Source organism: Oncorhynchus mykiss, chromosome 23 (assembly GCF_013265735.2).
Source record: "Oncorhynchus mykiss isolate Arlee chromosome 23, USDA_OmykA_1.1, whole genome shotgun sequence".
NCBI classification, from domain to species: Eukaryota; Metazoa; Chordata; class Actinopteri; order Salmoniformes; family Salmonidae; genus Oncorhynchus; species Oncorhynchus mykiss.
The window spans coordinates 2,780,001-2,792,412 of NC_048587.1; the positions used below are offsets into that span (position 1 = coordinate 2,780,001).

A 12,412-nucleotide genomic window follows, 5' to 3' on the forward strand; every position below is an offset into this window, starting at 1 on the left:
ATTAACCGTTTACCTTTGATGATCTTCGGATGTTTTCACTGACGAGACTCCCAGTTAGACAGCAAATGTTCCTTTTGTTCCATAAAGATTATTTTTATACCCAAAATACCTCCTTTTGTTGGTCACGTTATGTTGAGAAATCCACCGGATTTCACGACAACGCTGTGATATCCATAATATCGACAGAAACATGGCAAACGTTTTTTATAATCAATCTCCAAGGTGTTTTTCAAATATCTATTCGATAATATATCAACCGGGACAATTGGCTTTTCACTAGGAGCGAGAGGAAAAATGACTACCTCTGTCTTTTACGCAAGAATCACTCTGAGAGCCCTCAGCTGGCCACTTAAGCAATGTAGTCGTTTACGCTCATTCTTCAAAATAAAGGCCTGAAACTATGTCTAAAGGCTGTAGACACCTTAGGGAAGCCACAGAAAAGGGAATCTGGTTGATATCCCTTTCAATGGGAGATAGGGATGCATAGAAAGACAGGGGTTTCAAAATAAGAGTCACTTCCTGATTGGATTTTTCTCAGGATTTCGTCTGCAATATCAGTTCTGTTATACTCACAGACAATATTTTTACAGTTTTGGAAACTTTAGAGTGTTTTCTATCCTAAGCTGTCAATTATATGCATACTCTAGCATCTGGTCCTGAGAAATAGGCGGTTTACTTTGGGAACGTTATTTTTCCAAAAATAAAAATAGCGCCCCCTAGTTTCAAGAGGTTTTAATGGGCCTATCAGAGAGCTAAGAGAGAGCTGTGACATCATATTAATGGGCCTATCAGAGAGCTTAGAGAGAGCTGTGACATCATATTAATGGGCCTATCAGAGAGCTGATAAAGAGCTGTGACATGTTACTGGGCCCATCAGAGCAGAGAGCTGAGAGAACTGTGCCATTATATTAATGGGTCTATCAGAGCAGAGAGTCGGCAGTACCATGCTGTCTCAGCCTATCAGAGCAGAGAGCCGGCAATACCGAGCCGGCAGTACCGCTCACTCACGCACTCACTCACTCACTCACTCACTCACTCACCCCTCCCTGTGTCTTTCCAGAAAGGGAACACAGCTCTCCACATAGCGTCTCTGGCTGGTCAGGTGGATGTAGTGAAGGAGCTGGTGACCAGCGGAGCTAACATCAACGCACAATCTCAGGTGAGTCTAGGACCGCCCCCTTTAGACACACCCACAGTCTCAGGTGAGTCTAGGACCTCCCCCTTTAGACACACCCACAGTCTCAGGTGAGTCTAGGACCGCCCCCTTTAGACACACCCACAGTCTCAGGTGAGTCTAGGACCTCCCCTTTTAGACACACCCACAGTCTCAGGTGAGTCTAAGACCACCCCCTTTAGACACACTCACAGTCTCAGGTTAGTCTAGGACCTCTCCCTTTAGACACACCCACAGTCTCAGGTGAGTCTTGGACCTCTCCCTTTAGACACACCCACAGTCTCAGGTGAGTCTAGAACCTCTCCCTTTAGACACACCCACAGTCTCAGGTGAGTCTAAGACCATCCCCTTTAGACACACCCACAGTCTCAGGTGAGTCTTGGACCTCTCCCTTTAGACACACCCACAGTCTCAGGTGAGTCTAGGACCTCTCCCTTTAGACACACCCACAGTCTCAGGTGAGTCTAGGACCTCTCCCTTTAGACACACCCACAGCTGCATACTGTAAATAACAGATGTAGACTAACAGTAAAATGCTTATGGGCCTTTCCCAACAATGCAGAGGAAAATAATAGAAAAATTATAACATGAGGAATAAAGACGCAATGAGTAACGATATCTTGGCTATATACACCGGGTATTATTACTGAGTCTATCTGCAATGGTACGAGGTAATTGAGGTAGAATGTACATATGAGTAGTGGTAAAGTGACTAGGCAGCAGGACAGATAATAAGCAGTAGCAGCGTATGCGATGAGTCAAAAGAGTTCATGCAAAGGGGGTCAATGCAGATAGTCCGGACAGCTATTTAGTTAGCTATTTAACTAACTATTTAGCGATCATAGTCTGCTGCTGGAAAAATGTATGTGTTATGGCTTTACACCCCCTGCTAATTTGTGGATAAAGAGTTACCTGCCTAACAGAACACAGAGGGTGTTCTTTAATGGAAGCCTCTCCAACATAATCCAACATAATCCCCAGGGAATTCCCCAGGGCAGCTGTCTAGGCCCCTTACTTTAAAAAATATTTACTAACGAAATGTCACTGGTTTGAGTAAAGCCAGTGTGTCTATGTATGTGGATGACTCAACCCTATTCACGTCAGCCACTACAGCGATTGAAATGACTTCCGATACTTAACAAAGAGCTGCAGTTTGAAATTGTTGCAACCCGTATTACCAGCCTATTCAACCTCTCTTTCGTATTTTCTGAGATTCCCAAAGATTGGAAAGCTGCCGCGGTCATCCCCCTCTTCAAAGGGGGAGACATTCTAGACCCAAACTGTTATAGACCTACAGTGGGGAGAACATGTATTTGATACACTGCCGATTTTGCAGGTTTTCCTACTTACAAAGTATGTAGAGGTCTGTCATGTTTTATCATAGGTACACTTCAACTGTGAGAGACGGAATCTAAAACAAAAATCCAGAAAATCATATTGTATGATTTTTAAGTAATTAATTTGGATTTTAGTGCATGACATAAGTATTTGATACATCAGAAAATAATAACTTAATATTTGGTATAGAAATCTTTGTTTGCAATTACAGAGATCATACGTTTCCTGTAGTTCTTGACCACGTTTGCACACACTGCAGCATTTTGGCCCACTCCTCCATACAGACCTTCTGCAGATCCTTCAGGTTTCGGGGCTGTCGCTGGACAATATGGACTTTCAGCTCCCTCCAAAGATTGTCTATTGGGTTCAGGTCTGGAGACTGGCTAGGCCACTCCAGGACCTTGAGATGCGTCTTACGGTGCCACTCCTTAGTTGCCCTGGCTGTGTGTTTCGGCTCGTTGTCATGCTGAAAGACCCAGCCATGACCCATCTTCAATGCTTTTACTGAGGGAAGGAGGTTGTTGGCCAAGATCTCGCGATACATGGCCCCATTCATCCTCCCCTCAATACGGTGCAGTTGTCCTGTCCCCTTTGCAGAAAAGCATCCCCAAAGAATGATGTTTTCACCTCCATGCTTCACGGTTGGGATGGTGTTCTTGGGGTTGTACTCATCCTTCTTCTTCCTCCAAACACGGCGAGTGGAGTTTAGACCAAAAGGCTCTACTTTTGTCTCATCAGACCACATGACCTTCTCCCATTCCTCCTCTGGATCATCCAGATGGTCATTGGCAAACTTCAGACGAGCCTGGACATGCGCTGGCTTGAGCATGGGGACCTTGCGTGCGCTGCAGGTTTTTAATCTATGACGGCGTAGTGTGTTACTAATGGTTTTCTTTGAGACTGTGGTCCAGGCTCTCTTCAGGTCATTGACCAGGTCCTGCCGTGTAGTTCTGGGCTGATCCCTCACCTTCCATGATCATTGTAATGCTCCGGGTGTCGTGGGTGTGGAGTCAAACGCAGGAGACAGAGAGTGCAATGCTGTGCTTTTTAATTGCACCAACGCAACTGGGTGCTCACAATAATAACGGTCCCAAACACGGGGAATAAAAAATGTACAACTGAAAAATGCACGACCAGGAACTAACACGTTCCTCTACTACAGAGCCGAAGGTTACAATAATTAATCCCGCACAACAAACAGGCGGGCCGGCTGTCTAAAGAAGCCCAACTAATCATCACAAACAGGTGCTACCAATCAACATACAAGGAGGGGGAGGAAAGACAATCAGTGGCAGCTAATAGGCCGGTGACCATTACCGCCGAGCGCCACCCGACCGGGAAGGGAAGCCACCCTCGGTCGGACTCGTGACAGTACCCCCCCCCCCCCCCCTGACGCGCGGCTCCCGCAGCGCGCCGACACTGACCTCGAGGTCGCCCCGGAGGACGAGGTGCAGGGCGATCCGGATGGAGGCGATGGAAATCCCTCAACATGGATGGATCCAAGATGTCCCCCACCGGTACCCTGCACCTCTCCTCCGGACCGTACCACTCCCAGTCCACGAGGTACTGCAGGCCCCTCACCCGGCGTCTTGAGTCCAGAATGGCCCGGATCGTATACGCCGGGGACCCCTCGATGTCCAGAGTGGGGGGAGGGACCTCCGGCACCTCACTGTCCTGCAGGGGACCAGCTACCACCGGCCTGAGGAGAGACACATGAAACGAGGGGTTAATACGATAATAGGAAGGGAGTTGTAATCGATAACACACCTCGTTTATTCTCTTCAGGACTTTAAAGGGCCCTACACACTGTGGACCCAGCTTCCGGCAGGGCAAGCGGAGGGGTAGGTTTCGGGTCGAGAGCCAGACCCTGTCCCCCGGTACAAACACGGGGGCCTCACTGCGGTGGAGGTCAGCACTCCTCTTCTGCCGTCCACTCGCTTGTTGTAGAGATTCCTGGACGGCCCTCCAGGTCTCCTTGGAGCGCTGTACCCATTCCTCCATCGCAGGAGCCTCGGTCTGGCTCGGATGCCATGGTGCCTGGACCGGCTGGTACCCCAACACACACTGAAAACGGGACACGTTAGTAGAGGAGTGGCGTAGTGAGTTCTGGGCCATTTCCGCCCAGGGAATGTATCGTGCCCACTCCCCTGGCCGATCCTGGCAATATGACCGCAGAAACCTACCCACCGCCTGGTTCACTCTCTCCACCTGCATATTACTCTCGGGGTGATAACCGGAGGTCAGGCTGACAGAGACCCCCAAACGTTCCATGAAGGCCCTCCAGACCCGGGACGTGAATTGGGGGCCCCGATCAGAAACGATGTCCTCCGGCACCCCGTAGTGCCGAAAGACATGGGTGAATAATGCCTCCGCAGTCTGTAGGGCTGTAGGGATACCGGGCAACGGGAGGAGACGGCAGGACTTAGAGAACCGATCCACAATCACTAGAACCGTGGTGTTCCCCTGAGACGGCGGAAGATCGGTCAGGAAATCTACGAATAGATGTGACCATGGCTGTTGTGGAACTTCCCTCTAGGAAGGTGCCTAGGAGCCTTACTCTGGAGCCTTACTAGGAGCCTTACTCTGGGCGCACACCGAACAGGAGGAGACATAACCCTTAACGTCCTTTGCCAAAGTAGGCCACCAATACCTCCCCCGAAGGCTCCCCACTGTCCTTGTCACCCCAGGGTGACCCGAGGAGGGTAGGACGTGAGCCCACCGAATCAGTTTGTCCCGAACACAAAACGGCACGTACTTACGCCCCGCCGGACACTGAGGAGGCGCGGGTTCCGCCCGTAACGCCCGCTCAATGTCCGAGTCCACCTCCCATACCACTGGTGCTACCAGTTTAGAGGCGGGAAGGATGGGAGTAGGTTCGGTGGACCCATCCTCCGTGTCGTAAAGACGGGACAGTGCGTCAGCCTTTACGTTCTGGGAGCCTGGTCTATACGAGAATGTAAACCGGAACCGGGTGAAGAATATGTCCCACCTTGCCTGACGTGGGTTAAGTCTCCTAGCTGCCCGAATATACTCCAGATTCTGGTGGTCGGTCCAGATGAGAAAGGAGTGCTTAGCTCCCTCAAGCCAGTGTCTCCACACCTTCAGAGCTCTAACCACCGCTAGCAACTCCCGGTCCCCCACATCATAGTTACGCTCCGCTGGGCTGAGCTTCCTTGAGAAAAAAGCGCAGGGGCGGAGTTTTGGTGGCGTACCCGAGCGCTGTATTAGCACGGCACCCACCCCAGCCTCGGACGCGTCCACCTCCACTATGAATGCTAGAGAGGGGTCCGGATGCGCCAAAACGAGGGCATCGGTGAACAACGCCTTCAAGTTGTTGAAAGCTCCGTCCGCCTCCGCTGACCACTGCAACCGCACCGGGCAGTGAGGTAATGGGAGCCGCTATCTGGCCAAAACCCCGGATAAACCTCCGGTAGTAGTTGGCAAAACCCCAAAACCGCTGCACCTCCTTTACCGTGGTCAGAGTCGGCCAATTACGCACGGCCCTAATGCGGTCGCCCTCCATCACCACCCCCGAGGTGGAAATGCGATAACCCAGAAAGGAGACGGCTCTTTTAGAGAACACGCATTTCTCAGCCTTTACGTATAGGTCATGCTCCAAAAGTCTACCAAGCACCTTACGTACCAGAGACACATGCGCGGTGTGAGTGGACGAGTAGATCAGAATGTCATCAATATAAACCACCACTCCCTGTCCGCACAGGTCCCTGAGAATCTCGTCTACGAAGGATTGGAAGACGGCTGGAGCATTCTTTAACCCATACGGCATGACGAGGTACTCATAGTGGCCTGATGTGGTACTAAATGCGGTTTTCCACTCGTCTCCCTTCCGAATACGCACCAGACTATACGCGCTCCTGAGATCCAGTTTTGTGAAGAACTGCGCTCCGTGAAATTATTCCACCGCCGTAGTGTTGAGAGGTAGAGGGTAACTATACCCCACTGTGATGGTGTTTAGACCTCTATAATCAATACACGGACGCAAACCTCCCTCCTTTTTCCTCACAAAAAATAAACTTGAGGAGACGGGTGAGATGGAGGGCCGAATGTACCCCTGTCCCAGCGACTCCGTGACATATGTCTCCATCGTCAACGTCTCCTCCTGGGACAACGGGTACACGTGACTCTTGGGAAGCGCAGCGTTTACCTGGAGATCTATCGTACAATCCCTTCCCGGTCGATAAGGTGGTAATTTAGTCGCTTTCACTTTACTGCCAAATCGGCATACTCGGGGGGAATGCACACGGTGGAACCCTGGTCTGGACTCTCCACCGACATGGCACCGATGGAAACTCCCAAACACCTTCCAGAACACTCCTCTGACCACCCCTGGAGAACCCCCTGTCTCCACGAAATTTTAGGATTGTGCCGAGCCAGCCAGGGAATCCCCAGCACCACTGGAAACGCAGGCGAATCAATAATAAAAAGACTGATACGCTCCCTATGATTCCCCTGCGTCACCATGTCCAGTGGGACCGTGGTCTCCCTGACCATCCCTGACCCTAATGGCCGGCTATCTAGGGAGTGCACGGGAAAGCGAGAATCTATCGGCACAAGCGGAACCCCTAACTTAAGGGCGAGTCCGCGATCCATAAAGTTCCCAGCTGCGCCTGAATCGACTAGTGCCCTATGCTGGGAAGAGGGAAAAAAGTGAAGGAAAAAAGTTACGACAAACATGTGGCCAACAAGGGGTTCTGGGTGAGTTTGATGCTGACTCACCTGGGGTGATCGAGAAGCGTTCCACCTGCCATCTCTACTCCCAGACGGACCCCCCCAGCACCGATCAGACGTGTGTCCTCTCCGACCACAGTTGGTGCAGGGAAGGCCTCCTCCTCCGGTACCCCTCGGCACAGCCCCTCCCAACTCCATCGGAATGGGAGCAGAGGGGCTGGGTGGTGGAACGCACAGGACCCTCTCCGAACGCCCGCGGGCAGCCAGCAGATTGTCCAGTCGAATGGACATGTCAATCAGCTCATCCAGTGACAGAGCGGTGTCCCGACACACTAACTCCCTGCGGACGTCCTCCCGGAGACTACACCTGTAGTGGTCAATAAGGGCCCTGTCGTTCCACCCAGATCCTGCTGCCAAGGTCCGGAACTCCAGCGCGTAATCCTGGGCGCGCCTCCTCTCCTGCCTGAGATGAAATAGTCGTTCTCCCACCGCTCGGCCGTCTGGAGGGTGATCAAACACGGCACGGAAGTGGCGGGAAAACTCTGGGTAGTGCTCCCGCGCTGAGTATGGGCCATTCCAGACTGCATTCGCCCCCTCCAGAGCACGACCCGTGAGGCAGGAGATGAGGACACTCACCCTCTCCGCTCCCGAGGGAGTGGGTCTGACGGTGGCCAGGTATAGCTCCAGCTGAAGCAAAAACCCCTGGCAACCCGCCGCCGCTCCATCATAAGCCCTTGGTAGCGCCAGACGGAGGGTGCTGGAGTCGGGAGATGGGGAGTCCGGAGCCGGGGGTGCCGAAGGTGGAGAGAGGAGACCACTCCTCTCCCATCGGTCCATTCTCTCCATTACTTGATCCATCGCCGATCCGATCCGATGGAGGACGGTGGTGTGGTGGAGAACCCGTTCCTCCATCGATTGTAGAGGGTTGGCTGCTGCTCCTGCTGACTCCATTCAATCTTTAGGTGCGGGATTCTGTAATGCTCCGGGTGTCGTGGGTGTGGAGTCAAACGCAGGAGACAGAGAGTGCAATGCTGTGCTCTTTAATTGCACCAACGCACCACAGGGTGCTCACAATAATAACGGCCCCAGACACGGGGAATGAAAAATGTACAACTGAAAAATGCACGACCAGGAACTAACACGTTCCTCTACTACAGAGCCGAAGGTTACAATAATTAATCCCGCACAACAAACAGGCGGGCCGGCTATCTAAAGAAGCCCAACAAATCATCACAAACAGGTGCTACCAATCAACATACAAGGAGGGGGAGGAAAGACAATCAGTGGCAGCTAATAGGCCGGTGACGATTACCGCCGAGCGCCACCCGACCGGGAAGGGAAGCCACCCTCGGTCGGACTCAATCATTGATGCCCCACGAGGTGAGATCTTGCATGGAGCCCCAGACCGAGGGTGATTGACCATCATCTTGAACTTCTTCCATTTTCTAATAATTGCGCCAACAGTTGTTGCCTTCTCACCACGCTGCTTGCCTATTGTCCTGTAGCCTATCCCAGCCTTGTGCAGATCTACAATTTTATCCCTGACGTCCTTACATAGCTCGCTGGTCTTGGCAATTGTGGAGAGGTTGGAGTCTGTTTGATTGAGTGTGTGGACAGGTGTCTTTTATACAGGTAACGAGTCCAAACAGGTGCAGTTAATACAGGTTATGAGTGGAGAACAGGAGGGCTTCTTAATGAAAAACGAATATGTGTGTGAGAGCCGGAATTCTTACTGGTTACTGGTCCACTATGCAATCTGGTTTCCGAGCTGGTAATGGGTGCACCTCAGCCACGCTCAAGGTCCTAAACGATATCATAACCACCTTCAGTAAAAGACAGTACTGTGCAGCCGGCTTCATTGACCTAACCGAGGCTTTCGACTCTGTCAATCAGCGCAACGTACAAAAAAAGGATAGTAAATAAGTACACGGAGAGCTAACATTAATGACATATCCATCTCTTTTGGCTCAACGTGGAGGAGAGACTTCATCACTACTTGTATTTGTGAGAGGTATTGACACTGAGCTATAATATGTTCGGACCCCAGGAAGAGTAGCTGCTGCCTTGGCAGGAACTAATGGGAATCCATAATAAACCTCAGGAAGAGTAGCTGCTGCCTTGGCAGGAACTAATGGGGATCCATAATAAACCCCAAGAAGAGTAGATGCTGCCTTGGCAGGAACTAATGGGGATCCATAATAAACCCCATGAAGAGTACCTGCTGCCTTGGCAGGAACTAATGGGGATTCATAATAAACCCCAGGAAGAGTAGCTGCTGCCTTGGCAGGAACTAATGGGGATCCATAATAAACCCCAGGAAGAGTAGCTGCTGCCTTGGCAGAAACTAATGGGGATCCAAAATATACCCCAGGAAGAGGAGCTGCTGACTCGTTGTTTATTATCTATGCATAGCCAGTTTACAAATGACCTCGATTAACCTATACCCCTGCACCTTGACATGGTACCGGTACCCCCTGCACCTTGACATGGTACCGGTACCCCCTGTATATAGCCTCCACATTGACTCTGTACCGGTACCCCCTTGTATATAGCCTCCACATTGACTCTATACCGGTACCCCCTGTATATAGCCTCCACATTGACTCTGTACCGGTACCCCCTGTATATAGCCTCCACATTGACTCTGTATCGGTACCCCCTGTATATAGCCTCCACATTGACTCTGTACCGGTACCCCCTGTATATAGCCTCCACATTGACTCTGTACCAGTACCCCCTGTATATAGCCTCCACATTGACTCTGTACCGGTACCCCCTGTATATAGCCTCCACATTGACTCTGTACCGGTGCCCCCTGTATATAGCCTCATCATTGACATGGTACCGGTACCCCCTGTATATAGTCTCCACATTGACTCTGAACCGGTACCCCCTGTATATAGCCTCCACATTGATTCTGTACCGGTACCCCCTGTATATAGCCTCCACATTGATTCTGTACCGGTACCCCCTGTATATAGCCTCCACATTGACTCTGTACCGGTGCCCCCTGTATATAGCCTCATCATTGACATGGTACCGGTACCCCCTGTATATAGTCTCCACATTGACTCTGAACCGGTACCCCCTGTATATAGCCTCCACATTGATTCTGTACCGGTACCCCCTGTATATAGCCTCCACATTGATTCTGTACCGGTACCCCCTGTATATAGCCTCCACATTGACTCTGTACCGGTTCCCAATGTTGAAATGTTCATAAATGACCAGCATGGTCAAATAATAATAATCACAGTAGTTGTCGAGGGTGCAACAAGTCAGCACCTCGGGAGTAAATGTCAGTTGGCTTTTCATAGCCGATCATTAAGTGTATCTCTACCGCTCCTGCTGTCTCTAGAGAGTTGAAAACAGCATGTCTGGGACAGGTTGCACGTCCGGTGAACAGGTCAGGGTTCCATAGCCGCAGGCAGAACAGTTGAAACTGGAGCAGCAGCACGGCCAGGTGGGCTGGGGACAGCAAGGAGTCATCATGCCAGGTAGTCCTGAGGCATGGTCCTAGGGCTCAGGTCCTCCGAGAGAGAGAAAGAAAGAGAGAATTAGAGAGATAATAATGGCTGTATTGTCTGTATTACTATAATACTGTACTGTTGTAATGGCTGTGCTGTCTGTATTACTATAATAATGTACTGTTATAATGGCTGTATTGTGTCTGTATTACTATAATAATGTACTGTGATAATGGCTGTGTTGTCTGTATTACTATAATAATGTACTGTGATAATGGCTGTATTGTGTCTGTATTACTATAATAATGTACTGTGATAATGGCTGTGTTGTCTGTATTACTATAATAATGTACTGTGATAATGGCTGTGTTGTCTGTATTACTATAATAATGTACTGTGATAATGGCTGTATTGTGTCTGTATTACTATAATAATGTACTGTGATAATGGCTGTGTTGTCTGTATTACTATAATAATGTACTGTGATAATGGCTGTATTGTGTTTGTATTACTATAATAATGTACTTTTGTAATGGCTGTGTTGTCTGTATTACTATAATAACGTACTGTTGTAATGGCTGTGTTGTCTGTATTACTATAATAATGTACTGTGATAATGGCTGTATTGTGTCTGTATTACTATAATAATGTACTGTGATAATGGCTGTGTTGTCTGTATTACTATAATAATGTACAGTAGTAATGGCTGTGTTGTCTGTATTACTATAATAATGTACAGTAGTAATGGCTGTGTTGTCTGTATTACTATAATAATGTACTGTGATAATGGCTGTGTTGTCTGTATTACTATAATAATGTACTGTAGTAATGGCTGTGTTGTCTGTATTACTATAATAATGTACTGTGATAATAGCTGTGTTGTCTGTATTACTATAATAATGTACAGTAGTAATGGCTGTGTTGTCTGTATTACTATAATAATGTACAGTAGTAATGGCTGTGTTGTCTGTATTACTATAATAATGTACTGTAGTAATGGCTGTGTTGTCTGTATTACTATAATAATGTACTGTTGTAATGGCTGTGTTGTCTGTATTACTGACTAATCAGTATGTCTTGTGTCTCCTGTAGAATGGCTTCACTCCTCTGTACATGGCTGCTCAGGAGAATCATCAGAAGGTGGTCAGATACCTGCTGGACCATGGCTCCACACAGGGCATCGCTACAGAGGTCAGTATTCTAGACCGACCCTATAACCCTTCTACTCTTCATACTAACTCACTACACAGGGCATGGAGGACTGTATCATAGTGATGTTAAACTATGGTACTGTATAATAGTGGTATTAAACCATGGTACTGTATAATAGTGATATTACACTATGGTACTGTGTAATAGTGGTATTAAACCATGGTACTGTATAATAGTGGTATTAAACCATGGTACTGTATAATAGTGATATTACACTATGGTACTGTATAATAGTGGTATTAAACCATGGTACTGTATAATAGTGGTATTAAACCATGGTACTGTATAATAGTGATGTTAAACCATGGTACTGTATAATAGTGATATTACACTATGGTACTGTATAATAGTGGTATTAAACCATGGTACTGTATAATAGTGGTATTAAACCATGGTACTGTATAATAGTGATGTTAAACCATGGTACTGTATAATAGTGATATTACACTATGGTACTGTATAATAGTGGTATTAAACCATGGTACTGTATAATAGTGGTATTAAACCATGGTACTGTATCATAGTGATGTTA

General features: G+C 48.7%; 1 protein-coding gene across 12 annotated transcripts in view; it reads left to right on the forward strand.

Moving 5' to 3' along the window:
- LOC110510594 (ankyrin-3) overlaps nucleotides 1-12,412 on the forward strand; it is a 203,377-nt gene that overhangs the window by 59,789 nt on the left and 131,176 nt on the right. For all 12 annotated transcript variants that reach the window (XM_036960367.1, XM_036960356.1, XM_036960357.1 and 9 more), the window contains exons 4-5: nucleotides 1,061-1,159; nucleotides 11,761-11,859. In XM_036960367.1, the coding sequence (XP_036816262.1) occupies nucleotides 1,061-1,159; nucleotides 11,761-11,859 (198 nt within the window). The remainder of the gene's footprint in view (nucleotides 1-1,060; nucleotides 1,160-11,760; nucleotides 11,860-12,412) is intronic.